The following is a 25800-nucleotide window of genomic DNA, read 5'->3' on the forward strand; positions in this document are numbered from 1 at the left end:
GCTGCCAATCTTACAGATTTGAGGCCACACTCCCCAAACTTGTATCACATAGTCATGGGGTCAGCCTGAATGAAAATATGATGATTGTTGGATGCCCAAGTGGGCAGAGTTGTGAACAGCCAATCAGATTTTTCCTATTGACTTGGCGGAAATTCAACATGAAAATTGAAACTGCTGCCAATCTTACAGCTTTGAGGCTACACTCCCTAAACTTGTATCACATAGTCATGGGGTCAGCCTGAATGAAAATGATTGTTGGATGCCCAAAAGTGGGCAGAGCTGTGAACAGCCAATCAGATTTTACCTATTGACTTTCAATGGAGAAAAGTCAACCTGCTGCCATTCTTACAGTATGAACACCAGGGTCCCCAAACTTTTCACAGCTGGTCACTAGGGGGCTGCAGTTTTAGTTTTTTAAAAGAGTGAGCAGAGCCACCAACAGATCAGATTCCATTCAGTGAAAACTGTCAGTGACCACGTTTTTCAACCCAACATGAAGTTTGTTCTCAAACTTCCCTTTCTAGTTTACATTGCAGCTGTATTGTAAATTGCTCACTGTACTGTGGCAGAAATGCCTTTATAAGTTAACACAAAAGCACACTATTATAAAGCTAACAAGAAACCTCTCCTTGACTTGTGCACACTGAGCTGAGAGGATGCTGGAACTGGGCATAAATATGTACCGAGTGTTGTATAGGTCAGAGCTATCTACTTCATATTACTATTTTGTTCTTTTGAACCTCTTACATAGATATTATATTAAACAACCAAGACCAAAAGTCAGTCAAGCATAAATGCTTTTGTTGCAGTTTATATTAACATGGAAAATCAGATCAGAAACAAACTGAAAATATTAAAAACCAGCTGTCTTCTAGACAGCATCTTTATTAAAAAGATATGTAGCAGCATTCATTTTAAAGTTAAAAAAAAATAAAATGGCAACAATCTATGCCAGATACTTTAAAAAAAGAAATTGCACTTTGATGAGCCCATCTGAAGTCCAGCTACAGTCTCCCTAATATGGTAGGACAATCTGTTGTTTCTCTTGGCCCTGAGCAGTTGATCTCCATCAAGAAGCATCCTCCATAGCAGCATTGTGATCATGTGATCTTTTTCATGTTCCCCCTATAGCCTCTCTTCCAAATCACTGTGTAAAAGTGGCATCTCAAGTTCATAAAAGCTTATAGTTTCCATTTAAAGACAAAAGTGATGGAATCACAGTCAGAGAAACGTTAGTCTGCTGGATCAGATTTCTGTTTCTTGTTACTCTGGGGAGGAGTCAGAACACCACTTGGTATTGGCGAGGCCCTATTCTGCTCCTCTAACAAAGCCCGGTTGATGTGAACCTTTTCCTAAAGGAAGAAAAAAACAAAACATCATTGATTTTACTTTTTTTAAGCATCAGCATTACTGGGCCTACTGCCTGCCCCCCTCTTTACAAATTCATGTCAGTACTACTTGACTATTTTAGTCTATCAACAGGACAAGCCACCATTATTACTTTTGAATATTTCTGCCTCTACACTATTTAAGCAATGTATTTGTAAAAGGAGAAGGAAAGTTAATCACTTGGGGGTGCCAAAATATTAGGCATCGCCCCCACCCACCCAGTGACTAATCACTAACCTGAAACCCCCGGCCGGTGCTCCCGTTAGGAGAAAACTGCACCACCAGGGGTGTATGTGAGCAGAGCGTTCCTCTTTCTCCTTCGGTTTTTGCACATGTGCAGTAGCATGAAAATTTTTTATTTTTTTTTGCCCTGGGATCGCTTCTAAAAGAGAGGGAAACAAGAGGTTCGCTTACCTGCATTTACCCCGACCGGTGCAGTGCTCTCCTAACAGGAGCACTGGCCGGGGTTGCAGGTAAGTGATTACAATCACTGGGGGGTACCTAACGTTTTGGCACCCCCTAATGATTTAACCAGTGATTTAGCCTTTCCTTCTCCTTTAATGAAAATTTAGGGCAGGAACTAGCATTCAACTGAGAATGAACAAACACACTGCCAAATGGTGATGAGAAAAAAGTGGTTATCCTGGTATTACTTTAATAATATGGCATATATTCGAAGCTTTATGCAGTCAGTAAGACAGAAATCTTACCATTAGTTCCAAACAACCAGTGTGCATCTGTATATTGTGTACATCTTCAATATCAACACCTTTAAAAAATTTTAACTTAGATTTTCCACCATCTTTAATGGCCATTGCAAAAGGAACAAGCCATTTTATGCAGCCTTGTAACTCTGTTAGCTTAAACCCTAAAAAACATAAAATGATAAATAAAATATATGATTATAAAAATACATGACTAATCTAAAAAGCAAACTAGTGTTCAGGGACTGTTTTACCACAGCCCAATGACATAAGGAGTGTGAAAAATGACATGAATTCAGCCGAAAGAAGCTCCAAACACTCCGAAAAATGACATGTGATGCATATATCTATAAATCCATCAATAACACATCTATAAACATGAAAGGGTGATAACTTAGAAGCTAAACAGCTTTTAAGGGCTAAAGTCAAAAGCTTTTACTTAAAACACCACAGTATAAAGCTGGATAGTACAAGCCAGATTATATATTAAATAATATGTTGTATTATGTTTATGTACAGTTTTCTTATGTGACGGAAAGATATTTTTTTCACATACCTGAAACTTTTTCCACTAGTTCAGGACAAGAAAAATGATACAAGGCAGAAGCTGCAAGAACTCCATATGGATACTCAAGGCAACAAATATCAAGCACACACAAATCCAGCAGCTAGAAGAGACAGAAGAGAATTTATACTTTTAATCACTGTAAGAGGCATTTCACATATACTCTACAAAAACATATGGGGGGGGGGGGGGGAAGTAATTTTTTTTTTTTTTTTTTAATAGCTTACCTGCACTATCTGTATATAAACTTCCTGAGGGAACTGTGGGAGCAGGAAGTGCTGCAGTTCCCTTATATATGCAACTTGCAAGAAGACATTAAACCAAGAAACCACAGTCATTGGACTTAAGCACCAATCAAGATCCTTCAGGGGGGCGGAGAGGGGAAAAAAAAAAATACACATTTAAATACCCATCTCAAAAAATCATACATGTATGAAAGCGAATATACAGAATATGTGAGACCTGGTGTTTTCTTTAATTCAGATCATAGCTTAAAAGGGAACTCTACCCAAACACAACTTAAACTTTTTGAAAAGTAAATATAATTTCATGCAACTTTGCAATATACATCAATTAAAGCCTTATGATTTTTATGTAAAAATATGGTTTGGAACAGTTACCTAAGCCTGGCCCCCTGTTCTACTGCTGATCTGGCCGACTACTTTGAGACCCCCCAAAAAAATAAATAAAATAAAGTGTAAGTCTACTTTCCTCTGCATCCTCCAAATACCACAATTCCCTGCACATGCAATAGCAAAAAAGAAGGAAACATCACTGTGCAGTGCATTGTGGGTTATGTAGTTCCTGCATGCTCCCTGTAAGCTGTGAGGAAGCTCAATGAACTATTCTGCAGCTGGATTTCAGCATATAAAAATGGATTTTATTCATACTTTTTGAAGGAACAAATTACAGTGATAGGTATATTAGTGGTTTCTGTGGTGTGTGGAACTAAGGTATTTCCTGTATGCATACACTGTGGATGGCAGGTCCAGGTGCAATTATGCCCACTGTCGTCATGTTAAATATACCACTGGTCAGCTTCCACAGCAACTCTGCAGAAATGTACACTGCTCAAAAAAATTAAGGGAACACAAAAATAAGACATCCTAGATCTGAACCAATGAAATATTCTTATTAAATAGTTACATAGTTGAATGTGCTGACAACAAAATCACACAAAAATGATCAATGGAAATCAAATTTATCAACCCATGGAGGTATTTGGAGTCACACTCAAAATTAAAGTGGAAAAAAACACTACAGACTACTGATTCAACTTTGATGTAATGTCTTTAAAACAAGTCAAAATGAGGCTCAGTAGTGTGTGTGGCCTCCACGTGCCTATATAACCTCCCTCCAATGCCTGGGCATGCTCCTGGTGAGGTGGCGGATGGTCTCCTGAGGGATCTCCTCCCAGACCTGGACTAAAGCATCCGCCAACTCCCGGACAGTCTGTGGTGCAAAGTGGCGTTGGTGGATGGAGCGAAACATGATGTCCCAGATGTGCTTAATTGGATTCAGGTCTGGGGAACGGGCGGGCCAGTCCATAGCATCAATGCCTCGTCTTGCAGGAACTGCTGACAAACTCCAGCCACATGAGGTCTAGTCTTCCAGTCTAGTTTCTTGTCTTGCATTAGGAGGAACCCAGGGCCAACCGCACCAGCTTATGGTCTCACAAGGGGTCTAAGGATCTCATCTCGGTACCTAATGGCAGTCAGGCTACCTCTGGCAAGCACATGGAGGGCTGTGCAGCCCCCCAAAGAAATGCCACCCCACATCATTACTGACTCACTGCCAAACCGGTCATGCTGATGATGTTGCAGGCAGCAGAACATTCTCCACGGCATCTCCAGACTCTGTCACATCTATCACATGTGCTCAGTGTGAACCTGCTTTCATCTGTGAAGAGCACAGGGCCCCAGTGGCGCATTTGCCAATCTTGGTGTTCTATAGCAAATGCTAAAGGTCCTGCACGGTGTTAAGGCTGTAAGCCCAACCCCCACCTGTGGAAGTCGGGTCCTCATACCACCCACATGAAGTCGGTTTCTGACCATTTAAGCATGTACATTTGTGACCCGCTGGAGGTAATTTTGCAGGGCTCTGGCAGTGCTCCTCCTGTTCCTCCTTGCACAAAGTCGGAGGTAGCGGTCCTGCTGCTGGGTTGTTGCCCTCCTACGGCCTCCTCCACGTCTCCTGATGTACTGGCCTGTCTCCTGGTAGCGCCTCCATGCTCTGGACACTACGTTGACAAACACAGCAAACCTTCTTGCCACAGCTCGCATTGATGTGCCATCCTGGATGAGCTGCACTACCCGAGTCATTTGTGTGGGTGCATGCCGAGGCATTGTAGGGAGGTCATACAGGCACGTGGCCACACACACTACTGAGCCTCATTTTGACTTGTTTTAAGGATATTACATCACAGTTGAATCAGCCTATAGTGTTTTTTTTCCACTTTTGAGTGTGACTCCAAATCCAGACCTCCATGGGTTGATAAATTTGATTTCCATTGATAATATATGTGCGATTTTATTGTCAGCACATTCAACTATGTAAAGAGTGAAGTATTTAATAAAAATATTTCATTCATTCAGATCTAGGATGTCTTCTTTTTGTGTTCCCTTTATTTTTTTTGAGCAATGTATTATTCCTAAAACCCATAAGGCTTTACCTTCATTATTATCAGCTCCATACTTGTAATCTCATCTTCTGTACAGGCGCCATCTGTGATAAATGCAAACTGATGCAGCTTTGGAGGGTATATTTCCTGCAATAAAGTAAAGAACTCACTTTATGGTAAGTTGACCATTATAGCTCTACCCAAAAAGAAAGTAAAAAACTTTACCAACCTCCAGCTTAGCAGCAATGAACAAAGATGTGATTCCAATAAGTTGCAGTCTACTTTTAATTACATTTTTTTGAGTTGCCATAAACCGATCAAAGAAATCTTGTCCTAGGTAAAATGTTTCTCTGTGAAGTTTGTACACTTCACAAACCTGAGGGGGGGAGAATACAATTAATATTTTATATATGCAAAACAGCTGCACTTGCTTTTAAATTTAAAAATGCCAGAGTATATGAAATAAAAAAAATGTGCAAGTCCTGCAAGTGCTTGTGGGAGTATAAATTTACATTATAAGGCTTATTCAGAAATGACTGCAAAACTTTACACTGAAGATTAATATTTCAGCCAGACAATTCCTAATTGAACACTTCACAGTATTAAGTGCTTTTACCTCATTTGTGTCTAATTTTGGTACTGTATGATGTGGCCATATGCCTCTAGAGGTAGCACTACCAGAAAAAAAAATGGCACTATTAAGTTAAGGAAGTGCTTCCAAAAAGACTACTGGTGTATCTAGTACCTCTTCCCTTGCCAGCTCTCCAGGGTGTGTTTTTTTCAAAGAAAGTAATGCCGTGGCAAAAAGATAACCTATGACATCTTTTCCTTGAAGGAAAACCTCCACCTGCAGAGACCATCTCAAAATTTACCAGTTCAAGCTGTAGGGGCAGTCATCAGTGCCTCTCAGTACCCCCAAACCAGGTAGTTATTTTTGAATTCCTGATTTGGTGGCAAGTTTTGGTTGAATAAAAAAAAAAAAAAAAAAAAAAAAAAAAAAAAGATTTACTACCAAATAAAGCCTCCTGTAGGCTGATAGTGTGCATAGAGGCTACCCAATAGCCAATCTTAGCCCTTATTTGGCAACTTTTATGATGCTTGTGTTGCTCTCCAAGTCTTTTTACATTTGACTGTGGCTCATGAGTAAGAAATGTTGGGGACCCCTGCTGTAGGGTATTGTTTGGGTCATTCATCCTGCTGTGACTTTGAAGCCGCCCTTCATTTTATTTCACTCAATTTTTAGTCTTGCCAGCAAGCTCCAGTTATTTAGGAATGGATTTAAAATTTTGAAATGCACAGTTATACACAATCACTGTACATATGCTAAACCCTCTTATCCAAGAATACCAGCTAAACAGTACTGCTGTGAAAGAACTGTTTGGTTGGTATTCTTTGGCTGGGTTTTGCGTATGTGCAGTGATTGTGTATAACTGTGCATATTTTTTAACTGGCAAAGTTTGCCATGGAGCAGTAACCCATAGCAAACAAGAGGTTTGCTTTTAAACAGGTGACCAGTTGATGCTACCTACTGATTGACTGCTATAGGTGATTAGGTGTAGCAAGTGTTGTACCCCATATTACATAATCTTTGGTGTATTATATCAACTAGACTAATCTAAAATACAATCCCAAGCAGATCATTCTGGAATCAATCAAGATCTCCACTCCAGCTTTCATGATTAGAGGAAGAGGAATATTCAGAAATTCTCACCACCTTACAAGGTCTTATCACATTGTCACTGCAGGACCTTTGCACTCTACTCCAATAAGCAGCGCCATTTAAATCAATGGTCTTGCTTAAACTATTGAAGGTGACTTTTTCAAGTAAGGTAGAGTTTTGAAGGCTAGTTAAAAAAAGGGAAAAAGGAAAAAACAGTACTCACTTCCATAAGCCAATCAAGGAGAATAGCCCTCATATTAGGTTGCAACTGAGGGTGTTTTTGAAAAAAATTCTTGTCCCTCAGGTAAGTTCGGTCTTTGTTCAACATGTTTCTCCAGACATCATCTTGATTCGCCCATCTGCAAAGTAAGATTGTACTTAATACAGAGCTAGAACATCTGAATTGTATGATTAAGAACAGTCATTAAAAGCAGAGGACATAAAAAACATGTTATAATGTAGAAAGTTGTATCCTTGGACCATTGCCAATGAACTCCCCCCCCCCCCCCCCCCCCAACCACTTTTCTTGCCATTTTTTTTTTTTTAAATATAAAAGGCAATTTATTTAAAACCAGAAAAAAAATTCTGATTTGTCTCAAGAGATCAAAATCCCAGGTTAATATTCCTAAAATGAATAGACCCCCATTATTATAAATTTAGAAGTAATTTTTTTTTTCTCATTTTGGTGAGATTAATGACTAAGTGCACAAGACTGATGGAAAGAATATGCACGGTTTTAAGATACATTTAGGGCCTTTCCTGGTCCTTTATCATGTCTCTTATGAGAAACAGTCACCTTACAATGTATTCACAGCACACAAGTCATTAAGGGAAGTTTACAAGTGCTTAAAATAACTTCCATATAAACATTATAGAAATGATATTGACTGACAGAAGCTTGATAAAGCGTACCCCTTCCTGCTGTTGGCCTTTAACAAGCAGGTGCCAGCCAGCCAGGCTTTTAGTTTTCAGAGATCAGTTCTGATCAAATCGTATCAGAGGGCAATTTCTCAAAATACAAAACCAATGGCCAACACATGTATCAACTGGATGACTAAGGACAGTAAGCCCCCAGGTCATATTACATGCAACTATGATGCAGAATCTTTACTTGGAAAAAGTCTGATACCTGCTGTGACATAGATAAGGTCTTCTTTATTCTCCAGTAATAAGATTCACTGTAATGAATGCTGTTTGCATCACACAGGAACAGGCCAGTCATTTCTTTAAATGAAAAACTTGCAGCATTCTTATTATGGGACACTAATAGCCAAAACTGTAAATGCTATGGGACAAAGGATGGGTTTGGTTCTGACAAAAAAAGCTGTTGTACGTGGATAAACAATAGCCGACTGATGCTACCAGCCCCAAAATATTTGCTAGCTCTAGTTTCATAAGGGGTAGTAAAAATACAGTTTATAATTCTGCAAACCAACACCAGAATCAATGCATCACAGAAATGTCTGCCACAGGAAACTATTTATAGTGAATATAAGTACTAGCAAAGACACCTGGGCCATGTAAATGTCCTTCCTTATACTGTATTGTAGATCGCAACTACTATTGCCAAACTGCCCTTGTACTAAATGTCTGTCTGAAAAGTAAAGTGTTACAGATTCAATTGTGCTATAACACCACCAACGGAACAGTCAAGTTACACAAGGCATGTACCCAAGACGTGGAAGAGGAGAAACGCTGACTGGACTGAACCGGAGAGAAGCAAAGTGCGGGTAGCTGGTAGGGTTTTGTTCGTGTTCCTCTTTTTCAGGTGTAGGGATCAATTTGTGGGGGCTTTTGCATATCATTTCATTGCTCCATGGTCCCTAATGATAGAACAAGAAGTGTATAAAGGCAGAAAAACTACCAGACTATTATGATTAACACAACAAATAAACAGTAATGCATGTCTTTTAAATAACTCTTTATTGATGTACTGGGATATAATTACATTTTCAGATGAAATTTGTCAAATAAAGTACAAAAGTATTCCAAAGCTAAAAAATCAGAGTCACTGGTTATTTGGTTAAACAACAATTACCAAGAAGTGGTACACAAAAACAAACTATAGATACATTTAAATTGAAAGATACCACCTTAGATTATTTAATGCCCTTTAATAGCTGACAAATTCTAAATTCTTCCTATGTAGTGAAAGCCACAAACCGAGAAGCTGTAATTATGTTTAAAAAAAAAAAAAAATGCAATATGTAGTTTATAAAAAAAAAAAAAAAAATGCAGAATCATGCACATCTATTATGCAAAGCAAGGCAACTGTATGAAACCAAAACCTGGCAAAAAAAAAAAAAAAAAAGACTTCAAATGTCCTGAACTCTTATGAAACTTCTAGGGCTGATTGTGTATTTAATAAATGCCTAAGTTTAGACTTTAGGGCTGTATGTATTAAATGTGACATTAACAAAAAGCTTGATTTTACTGCATCTTACTCTTAAATGGCTTTTACATAAAACAGATTATAAGTCAACTTAGTCACCAACTAGAGTTTAATGATGAAATCATAGCTTGATCTTTATCAGTTGTACTAAACAACTAGATGTCTATGACTTCTTCCCTCATTAGTACTGAATAGGGGGCCTATGCAATAATATCAGTTTGTTAGCAACAGTGATGATACACAAATTTATGAGAGAGAATAATATGAAAAGCAGCAAGTGGTAAAGGCCCTTATGTTAATTACCCTGTCTTGATATTGTTTTTTCTTTGTCATTTCCAAGCAATCCAAGGTCTCATCTGGATCTTGCAAGTACTAAAAAGGAATAGAAGAAACAAGTTGAGAATGCCAGAGCAGAGTTAGTCACACACACAGTGTCCAAAACTGCACATGGCCCTTTGTATGAACTTACAATAGCCACATCTGCCTTTCTCTTTCTGGAGCGCACAGAACAGCTTGCCCTCTCCTCTCCCTTTGTGCCTTTTTCAACTGGAGGATTGCTAGAAAAAGAATATTATTAGAAATAATAATATCAGGGAATGTAAAGTTTCACCTCTCTGACATGTGCTGGTAGGTTAGCCATCTTTGTACACTTACCTTATCACGGGCATTTCAGGACTTTTTTTGAATGAAGGTTAACCTTTCTTACCCTGAAATTCAAGAAAGTGAAGGTTAAATTTAAGGCAAAACCCGGATTTAATTGAGAAAATGTTAGTAATGTGTTCCCCTGCCCCCACTAATGCTTTGGCGCCGGGAAGAAGGTGGAGGAAGGGAGGGTGGAGATGCAAAACAAGGCCTGAGACTTCCCTGCTTGTTACTGTAGATAATGTATAGCAGCACCCACAAAGTGTCACCCCGTACCCCGAGATCTTGTGCATGCAGCAGTCACAGCCAAGTGAAAGTAGGCTGAGAAGATGGCCGCACAACTTGTACTTAGTGGGGGGAAGGGACTAGACGTGCTTCCATCCCCCCCTAAGTCTTAAAAGAAGCAATTATAGTCGATTAATACACTCACAACAGTATCCCTCATTACAATACCTTCCGTAGACACAATATTTAACCCCTTTTGTACAGGCTATGAACTTTTGCAAAGCCGTAAAGCACGGATGTCCAACATGCAGCCCTCCGGCTGCTGCTTTAAAGTTGAACCCCTGAAACTTTGCCTGCCCAGAATCTTGTTGGGCAATCGGGAAAAGCGTGAAATGGACGTGTCCGTTGTGGGCCTTTAGGTGCATCGGTAAGTAGGTCAGAGACTTACCCACACACTGGATCCAATGGCGAAATGCTCGAAGATGGACAGAAGCAGATGGGAAGAGGCGAAGGCTAAAAGTTCTGTATGGGACAAGAGTATAAATATATAGCAGCGAGGGATGAATAGCAGGATATTGGGGAGACTTTGGCAATAACTTAGCCGTAAGTTAGGTGCATAAATAGATATATATTAGGTTCTTGTTGGGTAAAAGGAATAAATAGGACTAGCAATATACAGCTCGTTGCTGTAAGGCGACTTTGTGCTGTGCTTGGGGGTCTGTACAATGTGCAGCGAGATAACAGGGAGAGGGGGCCTGGGTGCACGCCGAGCCTGCAGCTGCTCCTGGCTCCGGATGGCCGCACTGAGCTGGCGGGTTCAGCCTTTATATGACAAGCGGCGGCACATTCAAACTGCAGCAGGCGCGCTAGCTTCCCTCTTTCGCCAACATCACCCCCAGGCTGCCACTTGGAAATGACCTCGTCTCCCCTCAAACTGAGGCCAAGTAAAAAGTTACAGATGCAGACCAAAGCCGGCCTCCCCACCACCTCCCGGGCCGGTTATAAACACAAGCAGTGCAGACACCGGCAAGAGGGGGCGGGGAGAAGCAAGTTTGGGGGCGTGTGGAAAGAACTAAGGGGCGGGCATCCGGAAGTCGGAAGAGCCACGTGGTTTGCTGAAGCTGGATGTAAACAAGAGGTTCCTGGGAACTGGGGGGACCGGCTTTTGGTAAGAAAACCTCTATTTTGAAACGTTATGGGTTTCTTTAGCGGACTAGCTGTGTTTGAATATCTCTTCTACGCAATTCCTCTGCTGAATCCCACACGCCGCTTATATTTATTGCCCTAATAATATCGCGATGCCTTTTAATAAGGACATTCTAAAGTCATGCATGTTTGTTAGATGTCCACTGTCCGACATAATGCTCGCATGTGATGTTATTAGTGTGCTCAGTTAAACTGAGGTTCTTTCTGTAGGTTATTCTGTGGCATGTCCAGGTGCCTTTGTTATCTGACAGCTTCATTACAGGAGTTTAGTATTGTTCTTGTTGTCAGTTACCCTCTCCCTTTCATTCCATCTAGAAAGGGCATCTGTTATGTATTATATACACTGCATTATATGTTGTTTAGCAGTCGGGGGAAGGTATGTGGGTATACAAACTACATTTTACAGATTATTACATTAGCCATATAATAAGGTTCTATGTGAGACGTGAGCATAATGGAGCCAGTGTCCCATGTGCAGCAGCTACTAAGCAGCAGTTACTCATTTTTTTAATGCAAGGCTACCTAATTGATGTATACTTGCAGTACCTTTTATTATTACCCTTATGAGAAATGCAAAAAATAAGCCTCAGACTTACGGCAAACACAAAGACTTATTTAAAACAAAATAAAGGTGACCAGGCCATTGAAGATGTTTTAATAGTCTATGGACAGATTATTTTCTTTTTTTTTTCTTTTTTAAAGCAATGACAAAGCAAATAGTATACAAACCCCTCAAAAAAACATAACAGCGCTGTATTCTGTTTGCTCTTCTGCAGTGGTATTAGGATGGGTTGTAATGAATCCATTGCAATGGAGTTGACATACTTGTTGATACGTGACCGCATATGATAGTAGAAATGAAGCACCACAGGTGTGTGTGTATATATTCAGTTTTAGCAGACACCTACAAAACAGTAAACACTGGAGTTACTGCACAGTCTGGTTCTGTTTAGTCTGTCAGGGTTGACATCAACAAAGTAAAAAGAACAGAAGCAGAAAAAAGGTTCTCTAAACTGCCATTTTGTCTGACACATTATTTTGTCACTGTAGTTTCTGGTAGGAATCATAATGGGACGCTCATTTATAAATCTCTTGAGTGGTGCAAGTTGCAAACTTGGCCATGCTATTTAGAGCTTTGACCTTCTTGCACCAACCACACCAAAGTTAATATGCCAACAAAACTACAGTGCAAAGTTAAAGGACATTGAAGAAATTTACTGGGAGTGATAATATGTTAGACATCAGGGCAGGCACTCCTCTTTGGTAGAAAATGCACCAGCCCAGTGAATAAACTAAGCAACTAAATTCACTGTGACCTGAGTAACTTATTGCTGCTCTAAATTTAGCTTTTCTTCAATGAAGTTTTGATGTTTAATTCACAGCAACAACAACTCATGAATGTTGTGCAAAATGCCTGCTAGACAAAATCTGCAGCTATTATATTGAAATACATTTAGCTACTAGGCATTTGTGAAGACCAGTAGCAAATGCATTTAGTGATTTCCCCTTGCATGAGCAGCATAGCAGAATAGAATACAACTGGAAAGCATGTTGGAGAATGCCCACAGAGATGCAAATGCATTTTTTGTTGAGATTCTGGGCCAGCATTGATGCTGTACTAATTTGAAGTGCATGCATTGGACCCTGGAGTTCAGGGTTCAGACAAAGAACAATGGGTAAAAACTTTGATGATTGCGCCAATTTAGCATCTTGCCAGAGTTTATTATTGACACATTGGATGTGTATTTCTGCATATATCATTGGCTGCTTGGATTTGAACAGATCTTAAATACACAGACTCCAGAGAGATTGGTATTACACATACTACCAAAATGTTGTGTTTCACTGTGTGCAAGCGCAGAAAAGCTGCACCTGTTTGCCTTTGTATAACATAAAGGAACCGTAACAACAAAAAATTAAAGTTTTAAAGTAATTAAAATATAATGTACTGTTGCCCTGCACTGGTAAAACTGATCTGTTTACTTCAGAAACACTAATATAGTTTATGTTAGCAAGCTGCTGTGTAGCAATGGAGGCAATTCAAGGGCTAAATGGCACAGATTAGCTCTGTTGAACACCATAATTTTCTACATATCTTATTTGCTATGTAACCTGTCCCTTTTCTCCTTTCAGTGGCTGCCCCTTTGGCGACACAGCAGCTTATAAACTATAGCAGTTTTTCGGAAGCAAACACACCAGTTTTACAAGTGCAGTATATTATAATATATTATATTTTAATTACTTTAAAATACTTTAATTTGTTATTGTTACTGTTCCTTTCAGTGCATCGTGGCATACTGTTATCACACTGGCAAGTAGACTGCTGGGCAACACTGGGACTCTTCCGGATCTGGCTCAATCAAGTAAATGGTCAACACAACATCAATGCATGCTGTGGCCTTTTGTAACTAAATGTGCAATTTGGAACTTTCCATAGGCACTATTTACATCAGTCAACAATTATGTTAGTGCATTTAAACTGGAATGTACACTTTAATCACATATTTATTTTGTAAGTGCAGGTGGGACTGTGTCACCTGTCAATAAAACAATGAGTTTGTCATAATCCTATGTTGATTTTTTTTTTTAATTGACATTTTCTAAAATAGTTTACTTGCCCTGTGGCTCAGTAAGGTGATATCTAAATCAGTAATAACAAACTGGCTGAACATATGTGTGTATGCATGTAGAAACAGGCAATGCTAAAGTGCACAGTTGCACATAATATTGCATTTTCATGCCTGTGAAGAAAAATCATTAGTAATTAAACGCCCACCTTTAAAAAAAAAAAAAAAAGTCCTACCACTGTGGTAGAGCTTTGGTAAATAAACCTTTTTCAAAATATAATGCATTAAAGGACAATGAAAGGTTAATATAAATTAAAAGTAAGTCTAAAGTCTAAATTCTTTTTAAGTACTTACTGCATATCTAAATTCCCAGATCCCTGCTTGCTTCTCTGAGATATGGTGCTGGCAGCCTACAGCAGTGTGAAGACTACAGTGACATCACTGAAATCGCTCTGTCCTTCCTGTAGGTGCCAGCGGCAGCCTTCCTATTCTCTGAGCATGTGTGTAACTTGATCCTGTCTCCTGTTCTGAGCTACACATGCCCACCAGCCAATCAGAAGCGGATCTGGCAGAGGGGAGGGGAGGGGGGGAGGGAATGAAACACATGTGCAGTATGAAGCAAGGAGGGAAAGGAAGGGAAAATACCTTTTTAGAGATGGCTGCCTGTTCTAGAAAATGTGAAGTAAGTGTGACTGAGTAAATATTTGATTAGGTGAGCCAAAAGTGTGGCGTTTTTACTAAACAATTGGGCAGTGTGGGCAGTGTGCTTTTTAAATTTTGACTTGCATTCTCCTTTAACAAAAATGGCTATTTTACTTAAATCTGATTACTCTGTTTTTGAATTTATGCTATCTCCTTGGAAGGATGGGGTTGCTGGTCACTTCCTCTACTACAAAGGTCTAGAATTTGTCAGTGTGGAGTGAGAATCAGCACAGTGGTGCTCAATTATTAACAGTGGGTAAATTTGCCCAGTTTGTCCTATTTTGTAAACTAGGTACTGGTGCACATTTTTAAACGCTAGGCAAATTTGCACCTGGGCAGTAACCCATACCAACCAATCAACAATTGAGTTGGTATAGGTTAGAAGCATGTTTGCAATAATTAATTAGATATACACCTGCCACCTTAATGGCCAAATGATCGACAGGCATAGGAGCCTTTGGACAGAGGGTTGCACTAATGATCCGATGCGGGAAAATGAAACCTGCCCAATCAACACCTGGCCAGTTTTCGGCCAGATATCGTTTGGAGAGGCCCATCAGGGCTCTTATCAGGGGACCTTGTATGGCTACCTTTAGAGTGAGTCAAGCTTTGGGAACACTGATGGGGAAAAGTAACTGGTTTAAACAGGTTATAAAATCTATAAGTTTGTTATTTTAATTGTAAAAAAGCAATGAAGAAGTGGATAATGTGTTTTTTTAACAAAGAATGTTTATATTTGTAGACCATGAAGTTCTTACAACTCTTTGGAACGGTCAAGCCTATTGTAATAGGCATGGTGCACGTAAAGGCTTTGCCTGGTAAGTAGATTCTTTAGAATAAATTAAGGCCCTGCATATTTCTAATGACGCTTTTCTCATTTAAAATTAGGTACTCCAGGCAGCAGATTGCCAGTGGCACAAATCATAGAAGAAGCCTGTCATGAAGCTGAGATTTATAAAAATGCTGGAATAGTAAGGTTTTGTTTTCTTGCTGTCCTAAATGTTCTGCCCACAGCAGAATTATACTTCAGTTACTGTAAAATGTTTTTAAAGTTATTTTTTTCTGTTGACTCCCTTAGTCCTCGCAAAAATAGGGTCCACTTCAGTGAGACAGATCTCAGTTTTAGAAACCGTTCTGCTGCATTTTCACTTATTATTTTTTTTTAATACGTATTGTTAAGTGTCATTTACACACAGTGGCCACAGTCTCATTGCACCCCCGCCTAATGGTTTAAAATTTAGTGGTGAGTACAACTTCCCATTTCTTGCTATAGTTTATACAGGAGCAGTGGCCAGCTACATGTTGTAGCTCCCACCCTTCCCAGCTACAGTCAGGTGATCCCAATGGGCCAATAAAGGGGAACCATTTTGGGGTTTAAACCTTGAAAGCAAGTGAGTTGCAGGTAAAACTCAGTCCTTTGTAAAATGTATAATGAAGCAGTAGAATTCTTAATGAATCGGTTAAAAGTGAGTGTAGGACTGGCCAGACCGGGGAAGACTTTGACATAGTTGGGCAGCTTGAAGTATTCAAACAATCATCCCTGTTTTGCTTAAAGGAAATGTAACACTATTTTTTTTTTAAGTAAAAAAGCTATTCTACCCTGAACCAAACTGCCCTATCCTGCAAACCACTTAGTATTTTAAATGGGGTCACAGCCTCATTGCACTCCCACCTAATAGTTTAAATTTAGTGGTGAGCAGAACTTCCCCCTTCTTACTCACAGTGGAACACTGAAAACAACTGGTTTGTGTCCAGGACTTTTGATACCTGTGACTTTAAAAGATCATATGAATCATTTGCAAAACCTGTAATAAATGTTCTGTTTCGGTAGGATGGTATAATGGTGGAGAACATGCATGATATCCCTTACACCTTTAATACTGGACCAGAAATCACTGCAACAATGGCCACAATTTGTACTGCTGTGAAACAAGCTTGCCCCCACCTTCCACTTGGAGTTCAGATCCTGTCCTGTGCCAACAACCAGGCTTTGGCGGTTGCTCTGGCAGCAGGTGAGCATTAAAAGTTTTCTCTATCAGTAATAATAGACTGCATAGTCCTTGCAAGGTACTGCTACAACACGGTTTCTTAACTTAACGGTTAGGACCCAAAAATGGGTCCTCATATAGCCAGTCTCAGTGATTTAAAGGATACTGTCATGATTTTTACAGTGTAGTTTCAAATGCTATGTTACACTTTGGACATTGAAAAACTGTAGGCCAGCCGCCCTTTTCCGCCCACAACCTAACTGCGCCCCACTTCCGTCTACAGAAGCGGGCAATTATACACGCACGCCTGCCTTGCCCCTCTGTGTCGTCAGAGATGGGTGGGTCGGGCGCGGGTATATTAATAGCCACAGAGCAAGGGGTCGAGAGGGCGGGTGCGGGTTGAATTTTTGTCGACCCGCACATCACTAACACACACATTTAAACATTTATCAGTGTTAGGCAGTTTCCATTAGGGTTGTGGTTTGTTCGCTGGAGGTTACTGGCATCTAATATATTGTGTTACAATATCTGATTTAATTAAATAAAAAGCACATTGAGTGACACATATGGAGCTATGAAAGATGTTCCTCTATCTGTCACCACTCCATTTGTCCCAGATGTGGAATTTTTCATTTGATATTATCAGAAGCTGTGACAGATAAGTGGGTGAACCCATGTTTTTTTACTTAAAGCAGCATCAGTGTTTAAGCCCTCACTAACGAAAACCACCACCTTTTTATTTATCCCTTATGGTAAACTCACAATTGTTGTTTTGTTGACATAACACCTGAAAATACCTTTGCATGGCACCTTAGATGATTCAAATCATGTTATTGTACAAAAATGCAAAAAGAAAGGCATTTTTTCACAAAAACGTGATTCAAGTAAGGTGCCATGCAAATGTATTTTCTGTTACTTTGTCAAATGTGAGAAGCTCAATTTCACAAAGGCAAAAAAATGGCCCTTGTGTTCTGATCCTTAGAGTAATGACAGACGGGGCATCTGTCATTGCCTTTAAAGGGGACCTGTCACCCAGACATAAAAAGCTGTATAATAAAAGTCCTTTTCAAATTAAACATGAAACCCAAATTCATGTTTATATTAACACATCCAAACCCATTATAAAGGCATTTGAAAATCCCAGCTGTCAATCATATATTGCCTGCCCCACATCTATGCCTTAGGCAGACAATAACTTTACCTTTCCGTTCAGCACTACCTAGATGTCACTGCACATCTCACTTTCCCCCTCCCTCCTCATCATCTAATTGTAGCCAGTTCAAGGGCATGGGCATCTGATCCCCCGTTCTGGCACATAAACAGGATTTTGGCATGATACAAAATAGGGCTGGGCGATATACCGTTTAATACCGAATACCGGTGTTTTTTTTGAAAACTATATTCATTTTTCAGATACCGCAATACCGGGGTGTCAGGGTACTCACCCGTGCGGCCCGGTCTCGCGCGCCTCCTTGCGTGCGCACGCGCGTCCCGTTGTCCGCAGGTCGTTGTGCATGCGTGTCCAGGTGCGCGTGCGTCAAAGCGCACGTACATGTCAAAGCGTGCACGTCCACGACGCGCTGACGGCGCTGGTTCTGCACATGTGTGTGGGATATTTAAAGTTATCAAACGCCTCCTCCTGTGCTATGTTGTCTGCGGCCTTGCCTGGGAAACTAAGCCTGCCTAATTTACCTTACGACTTTCTGTTGCCGATCCTTTGCTTGCCTGACTCTGATTTTCAATACTGCAGTAATTATTTTTGGTCATACCGCCCAGCTCTAATACAAAGCTTGCCTTCATAACAGTGTCCACAAAATGGTGCCTGCCTGCTTGCTTTGATTGAGTAATTCCAAGATGGAAGGAAACAAGATTTATATTACTTACATAGAGTAAGTAAAGTTTATTGTGCTCAACTAACAATATAGAAAAGTTGGCCATTTCTATGAGACAGTTTCTGCACCAACACAAGCTATTCGCCTGCAGCAGTGGTAGAAGGTTAGAAACATAGAGTTCCTATCAGTTTAGACAGTTGATTCCTTCAGGAAAGGCCAGGCTCATGTTACCTGCTCATTGTTCTGGTCATAGGCCTTCGTGCTTACTGCTTTCACTTGTATTGTTTGCCAAACCATAGTTTGATCATGGCCATGATAATCACAATAAGCTGTATAAAGCTTTGCATTTCTTTCTACTCAGGCTTAGATTTTATCCGAGCAGAAGGCTATGTGTTCTCTCATGTTGCTGATGAAGGTTTTGTAAATGCTTGCGCTGGAGATCTACTGAGGTACCGTAAAGCCATTGGAGCTGAACATATTCAGATTTTTGCAGATATTAAAAAGAAACATAGGTGAGTACATGCTGCAACTGTCATTCTCTAATGACTCAGCCTCAAGTAAATTGGCTGGAGATGTAAAGTGAACATATTTCCTAATTTGTTACTGTCACTGGTTAGTGGAGAACATGCATTTTGTTATTGTGCAGCAGTTTAAGGGCAAAGACACATGGAGCTACTTAGTAGCAGCTACTTTTCATGGCTACTAAACACCAGAAATACCCTGCCATAGACAATACTGAGAATTGCCTCTGCTAAAACACACGACGAGACAATTATCAATAAATGATCAGCATTGTCTTTTTTTGTAGCCATGAAAAGTAGCTGCTACTAGTAGCTCTATGTATTTTCACCCTAATGGACTTGGGGGAGCCATAAAACCTGCTTTGATGAGGTTTTTAAGTTTCAAGTTTATTGTCATATACAAATAACAATGAAGCATCATTACTGTAATGAAATTTTTTTGACTTTACATAGACAAACAAAAAAAAAAAAATACAAATATTAAATATAATAAAAGTGTGCAATAAAGGTACAAGTATTTACAATAATACACCAATACAATTTTATTGGTGAGCCTATGTACACATCTGATTTGCATTTAAATGAGAAGGAAAGGCTGTTTGGCATTTTACTGCCAATAGATTAGCCACTTTAGTGCCACCTAGAACACTTTATTTATTCAGCAGAAAGCATTACCATACCTGAGTAAACAGCCCTAGATGCTCCCTCTTTTTGTTGAAGATAGCAGCTGCAATTTTGGTTTGGTCTCAGTAGCTTCCATGCTGTAGCTCTAGTGGTTGGTAGCTCAGATTACACATTCTTATGGGAGGGGAAGCAAAAAAAGGGAGAGAGAAGAGAGCTGCACAGACTTGAACCTCGGGAAAGGAAGTCTCATACCGAAGATCATGGAGACAAGTAATCCTGTGTTTCTTTTGATAGAGGACTCGGTGCAGCTTTTCTGTGAGTGCTATTGGCTGTATTACATAGACCTTTCTGAAAAAGCTTACTTAATTTTTACCTCTCCTTTAATGCATCGTATGTTTGTACTGTTTCTTGTGCTGGGAGCATCTATGTGCTGAAAAAGACACAGTTCACACATACATAAAACCACAAGCACAACACGCACACCTAAATGTGTTGTTAAATCAGTCACAATTTGTGGAATGTAGGCACATATCATGCAGTGTAATTCTGCTGTAAACGCTGCATTTCTAGTAATATTTCTGACATTTTCTGTGTATTGTTGCACCATTTTAACCTCAAAAGGCATACATTTCATGAAAACAGAGCTCCTAAATACTAAACATATATAGGTATTTATATGCACAATTAGTAATAAACTAATAAAAGTAAAGTTTCATGTTACTACACTTAGGGGCTGATTTACTAACCCACGAATCCGACCCGAATTGGAAAAGTTCCGACTTGAAAACGAACATTTTGCGACTTTTTCGTATGTTTTGCGATTTTTTCGGATTCTGTACGAATTTTTCGTTACCAATACGATTTTTGCGTAAAAACGCGAGTTTTTCGTATCCATTACGAAAGTTGCGTAAAAAGTTGCGCATTTTGCGTAGCGTTAAAACTTACGCGAAAAGTTGCGCATTTTTCGTAGCGTTAAAACTTACAAAAAAAAACGCTACGAAAAATGCGCAACTTTTCGCGTAAGTTTTAACGCTACGCAAAATGCGCAACTTTTTACGCAACTTTCGTAAAGGATAGGAAAACTCGCGTTTTTACGCAAAAATCGTATTGGATCCAAAAAATTGGTAAAGAATCCGAAAAAAACGCAAAGTACCGATCATTACGAAAAAAAACGCAATCGGACTCCATTCGACCCGTTCGTGGGTAAGTAAATCAGCCCCATAATCTTACAAATTCTTATCTTTATACACAATGAAATCTTTTTACACTACAGTATTTTGTCTTCTGAAATCTAATTGATTGTACATTATGAGTTATTGGCTTGCAGCATTGTTTGTGTTTATATTTTAAATATGATCAGATACATTGTACATTAGTTTACTTTACAAATAGTTGCACCATAGCTGGGAATTTCTTTATATCAAGGGTAATGGCACATGGGCATTTATGGGTGCATTTAGTGCCAAGTTTATTTTTTGCTAAATATTGCATTTCATTTTATCTAGTTATGACTGTTCTATACGTACAAGGGTTTGCTATAGGAATACTGGAATTTTAATTGTCAAAAATGCAGGGAGGGGTAGGCTAGTAGTAGGGGTAGTTTACCATTAAATTAGCACGTAGACAATGATATTGTGATACTATATGCAACTGATCTTCAATATTTTTTATGTTTTTTTTAGATATTTTTAGCTTTTTGTTCAGCTCAGATTGGTATTTTAGCAGCTATATGGTTGCTAGGGTCGTATTTATCCTAGCAACTAGGCAGTGGTAAGAACTAGGGATAGGAATATGAATAGGAGAGGAACTGAATATAAAGATAAGTAATAAAAAATGACAATAAGAAAGACAGACAAGAAAGTCAAATAATTAAAAAACTATAAAAATATAAATAATCAAGGCTAGTTGCAAAGTTGCTAGGAGTAGGACATCCTATAACATGCTAAAAGTTAACTTTAAGGTGAACCACCCCTTTAATGGTGCTCCTCCAGCAGAATCTTGCATTGAAATTCATTTTTCAAATGAGTAAACTGATTTTTTTTCTATATTTAATTTTGAAATTTGACATGGGACTAGACATGGTTCTAATTTCCCAGGTGCCCTCAGCCACGTGACTTGTGCTCTGATAAACTTTAGCCTCTCTTTACTGCTTTCCTTACTGCTGCACTGTTGGAGTGTTGTCATCCGTCATCCCCCAGCTTACCAGCAGAACAATGGGAAGGTAACAACATGCCAGGTCACTGATACCTGCATTGATAAAAAAAAAAGAAAAAAAAGAAGCAAGGTAGGAAAGAGACTATCAAGAGACACAATAGATTATCTGAAAGCAGTTGCACTAAAAAAGTCTAAGTAAAAAATCTATTCTACCCTGCCCCAATAATTGCCCAATCCTGCAAACCATTTATTATTTTGAATGCTGTAGTACAAAGTACCTGTTAAAAGTTGGCTTCCGGTCATTTGAAGAAAGGTGATACGGCGATGCAGGGGAAGTATCAGGGGATAGCATCCACTATGCGACAATCGATTGATCGGTCCTAGCCTTCCTTCTGTATAGGAAGGAGTTAGGCTAGGCTCTTGTCTGTTAGCAAAGGATTCAAATTTCTTCATACCTACCAAAACCCTTGAAATGTATCATATGTCTATTGTCTTTATCTGTCTTTCTTTCAGTTCCCATGCTGTGACAGCAGACATGTCTGTGTCAGAGACTGCAAAGGCAGCAGAGTTTTTCCTAGCTGATGGTTTGATATTAACTGGAACTTCAACTGGGCAAGAGGCAGATCAGAGGGATCTGAAAGGTGAAGCTGCTTGTTTGCACATCTAAAATGTTCTATATGTTAATAATAATTTTTAATTATTTAACCAACTTTTAAATTGGTATTCACTTCTTGCAGTTTTTGAATAATTTGCATTTTCATTCTTTTTGGTTATGTTACCAAAACACTCATTTAGTATTGTTAAATGAGCAGGGAATTGTAATTAAGCACATTCAAGAAACATAGTATGTCAGCAGCAATGTTTCCTCTTAATTTCTTTATTTCTTTTTTTTTTTTTTATTTTGTGTGCACATTTTAAATCTGTGTGCTCAGGTCAGAATAAATACAAAATTGAGTGTTTTACATTTTTTTGTGTGCTGTGGCCTCAAAATGTGTGTGGGGACAGCTTAGAACAAGGCTGTCCAACTGGCAGGCCACGTACCCCCCTCTGTGTGGCCCCCTTCACCTGTCTGGCTGCTGTAACTGTTCACCTTTTGTGTAAACCTTAAATGGTATCAGTACAGAGATTAACTGGCCCCCTGCATTGCTCACACCTCAGATTCAGTCTTATAACCCCTGTACTGTTCACACATTTAGTGTGTGCCATACTCTGCCTGCCCTATGCTGCCTGTGTGTGCCATACCCTGTCCGCACTATGCTGCCTGTGGGTTGTAATACTAAGGTGTGTATTATATGCTGGGGGTTGCTGTGCTATCCACAAGGGAGGCATATGGATTTAAGGGTATGTCTTAATATGAAATAATATAATATTCTTTCACATAAGAATGAAGGGTGATGTCCCTACAGTGAGCACCAACAATTTGGGTTTTTACTGCGCTACCACCATTAGTGTGGGTATGGTCTTAAAAGCTCTTGTGATAACATGGGTGTGGTTTGAAAAGGAGGAGTGGTCAAAACGGGCTTCCATTATCGGCCCTCGACCATGTAGGTCAGAAAAATTCTGGCTCTCGGTACCACAGAACTTGGACAGTACTGGCTTAGAGGGAACATTTGTGCCAGGAGAAAATTTCCTGCTTGCATGCATAATGGCGGTGGTAAAATGTCACCAAAAAGAATAAGGGGGCATTTATCAACATTTGGATTTTTGTGGTTTTAATGTTTTCTTGAAATCATATCTAAACTCAATTCCACAAGATCACAAATATCTGAATCGAAAAAACAAATGAAAAAGACTCAGGAAAAAGTGCGAAAACCACAACTTTTTGTATTTTCGCACAAATGAATGGGTTAAAAAAAAACCCCTTAAACCATGAAGCAAAGAAAAATCTTCTAGTTTTAAAAAACGACGCATGCCATTGACTTTTACACAATCTCAACAGCGTATTTTTGCTTTTGGATTTGTTGCGGTTTTGTCACAAAATAAATGGCAAGAAATTGTTTTTTTTCCATGACAAAATAATTTAATTTTTTATTGAATCATGAGAAAAAATCGGACATAAGTAAATGCCCTCCCAAATTTATGGAGATGTTTCCCATTCTTTGGGGCAGAGCTCCTAATTCCATTTCAGGTTCTAACCTTAAGGTGGCAGCTTACAGTGACATTCTTGACTATTGTATGCTTCCTACATGGCATTAGTTTGAGAAAGGCTCTTTCCTGTTTCAGCACAATAATGACACATCCACAAAACCTGTGGGAGAACTTGACTGCCTGCACAGAGCTCTGACCTTAAACCAACTGACCTCAAACCAACATGGAGCTGGCCACTGCTTCTGCCTTCTGTATAAACTATTGCTGCATGTTGTAGCTCCTGTCATTTCCCAACAACAGGCAGGAGTCATTTAGTACCTGCATGTTGCAGGTCTGCACTGTCAGCATGCAAATAAAACAGCATTTCCTTAGTTCAGATAAAGTCATGGCTAGGGGATGTCTTGTTGTTTGTGTTTTGTCCCGATCTGCTGCTTCGTAGGCAAATAGGGCACAGTTAGGAGCCATTCTAAGACAGCTGTAACTGGCGATAAGAGAAGGGTACATGATCAGGATGCACACAATCCATGGTCAGTTCAAGTATTTTGACCAAACAAATCTATAAGCAAGACTTGTAATTTTAAGGACAACTGATGACAAATATCTTTTTTTTTTTTTTTTTTAAAAATGAAGTGGATATATATTTGTATGTGTGTATGTATATATATATTACATATATATGTAATGTTTTTTTTTCTCTTTCCATAGAATGTGGACAGTCGGTAAGAATTCCAGTGCTTATCGGATCTGGAGTGACTCTAGGAAACATGGAGAAATACATTGATGCAAATGGCTTTATAATTGGTTCTTATTTTAAAAAAGATGGTCACTGGAGCAATAGTGTCGTCTATGACAAAGTATCTTCATTTATGGATAAGGTGAAGAAGCTAAGAAAGTAAATCTGTATAGTGTTTCAAGCTTACTATGAATTTGAGCAATTAGTTAAACACTCAGAAGTTACTTGTGTGCCTTGCAAGTGAATCAGCAATCAAAACTACCTGATTACAGAATATAAAATAGTTTTCTATGCAAAACTTATTTTTCAGAACCATTTCTGGTTAATTATTTATATGAATAATAAAGTCAAACACTTTCTTAATTTTGATACATGACTCCCCTCCTAATTAGTGGAATTGGTATTTAAGCCATACCCTTACTTCTACTGGTACAAAATTAAGCATTAATAAACATTTATCTTCCTCACAAATTGCCAGTAGAATTTATCATGCTAAAGGCATCACTGATAGTTATACAGTCAGAGCCGCCATCAGGGGGGACAATCGGCCCGGGCCCGGGCATTTTAAGCTTTAAAGGGGGCCCAGCCGTGCTAGAGTTTTCTTAGCTCAGGCCCCCTTTAATCAAGTCCGGGCCCTGCTTCCTCCGGCTCCGGTAGTGTCCTCCGCTATGTGCCTCGGCTCCCCGCTACTTCTGCGCTTTTATAAGGTTGCGCCCATGCGTACTGACGTCACACGCACAGGGCGCAACCTTATAAAAGCGCAGAAGTACCAGGGAGCTGCGGCACATAGCGAAGGCAGGAGGCAAGGTGGGAACTGGAAGATGCTTGGGGGGGGGGCCCTGGGGGAAGCTGAAGGATGCTTGGGGGGGGCCCTGGGGGAAGCAGGAGGATGCTGGGGGGGGCCAAAGGATGCTTGGGGGGGCCCTGGAGGAAGCAGCAGGAGGATGCTAGGGGGGGCTGGGGGGAGCCGGAGGATGCTTGGGGGGCCTGGGAAGAAACAGGAGGATGCTGGGGAGGAGCCGAAGAATGCGGAAGGAAGCAGCAGGGAGCAGGCCATAGTATGAGTAACTTGGGGGAGGACCACCAATGTTTTAGGGGCCCTGGGCTGGCTAGCAATGATTTAGGGGGTACCTGCCCTGGCACCAATACAAAACGTAACTCCTGGACACCAATGTTTTAGGGGGGCCC

General features: G+C 39.7%; 2 protein-coding genes across 7 annotated transcripts; one reads left to right on the forward strand and one right to left on the reverse strand.

Annotated features, from left to right (window-relative positions):
* Positions 1-779: 779 nt before the first annotated feature.
* Positions 780-10787, reverse strand: ccne1 (cyclin E1). Of its 2 annotated transcripts, none has more exon segments than NM_001016328.2 (12): positions 780-1352; positions 2100-2257; positions 2650-2761; positions 2886-3020; positions 5330-5425; positions 5508-5654; positions 7162-7297; positions 8610-8761; positions 9634-9702; positions 9800-9887; positions 9985-10037; positions 10646-10787. In NM_001016328.2, coding segments are annotated over 11 exon segments (1227 nt in total). In that variant the 5' UTR covers positions 9999-10037; positions 10646-10787; the 3' UTR covers positions 780-1232.
* LOC549154 (uncharacterized loc549154) lies at positions 10390-24981 on the forward strand. 5 transcript variants are annotated; one of them, XM_018093048.2, is made up of 8 exons: positions 11265-11365; positions 13687-13766; positions 15415-15490; positions 15561-15643; positions 16504-16684; positions 18854-19004; positions 22305-22432; positions 24585-24981. In XM_018093048.2, exons 3-8 carry the CDS (start codon positions 15418-15420, stop codon positions 24773-24775), a joined length of 807 nt encoding a protein of 268 aa, XP_017948537.1. In that variant the 5' UTR covers positions 11265-11365; positions 13687-13766; positions 15415-15417; the 3' UTR covers positions 24776-24981.
* The last annotated feature ends 819 nt before the right edge of the window (positions 24982-25800 follow it).

Source organism: Xenopus tropicalis, chromosome 4, assembly GCF_000004195.4.
Source record: "Xenopus tropicalis strain Nigerian chromosome 4, UCB_Xtro_10.0, whole genome shotgun sequence".
Taxonomy (NCBI): Eukaryota; Metazoa; Chordata; class Amphibia; order Anura; family Pipidae; genus Xenopus; species Xenopus tropicalis.

Coding starts and splice junctions, on each gene's coding strand:
- LOC549154 (XM_018093046.2), top strand. CDS start 11,111: ATGACCTCGTCTCCCCTCAAACTGAGGCCAAGTAAAAAGTTACAGATG. Junction 11,366..15,414: donor ACTGGGGGGACCGGCTTTTG/GTAAGAAAACCT, acceptor TTATATTTGTAG/ACCATGAAGTTCTTACAACT. Junction 16,685..18,853: donor GGCGGTTGCTCTGGCAGCAG/GTGAGCATTAAA, acceptor CTTTCTACTCAG/GCTTAGATTTTATCCGAGCA.
- ccne1 (XM_012961083.3), bottom strand. Junction 7,298..8,609: donor TCTCCTCTTCCACGTCTTGG/GTACATGCCTTG, acceptor CTTACTTTGCAG/ATGGGCGAATCAAGATGATG. Junction 1,353..2,099: donor CTGGTTGTTTGGAACTAATG/GTAAGATTTCTG, acceptor TTCTTCCTTTAG/GAAAAGGTTCACATCAACCG.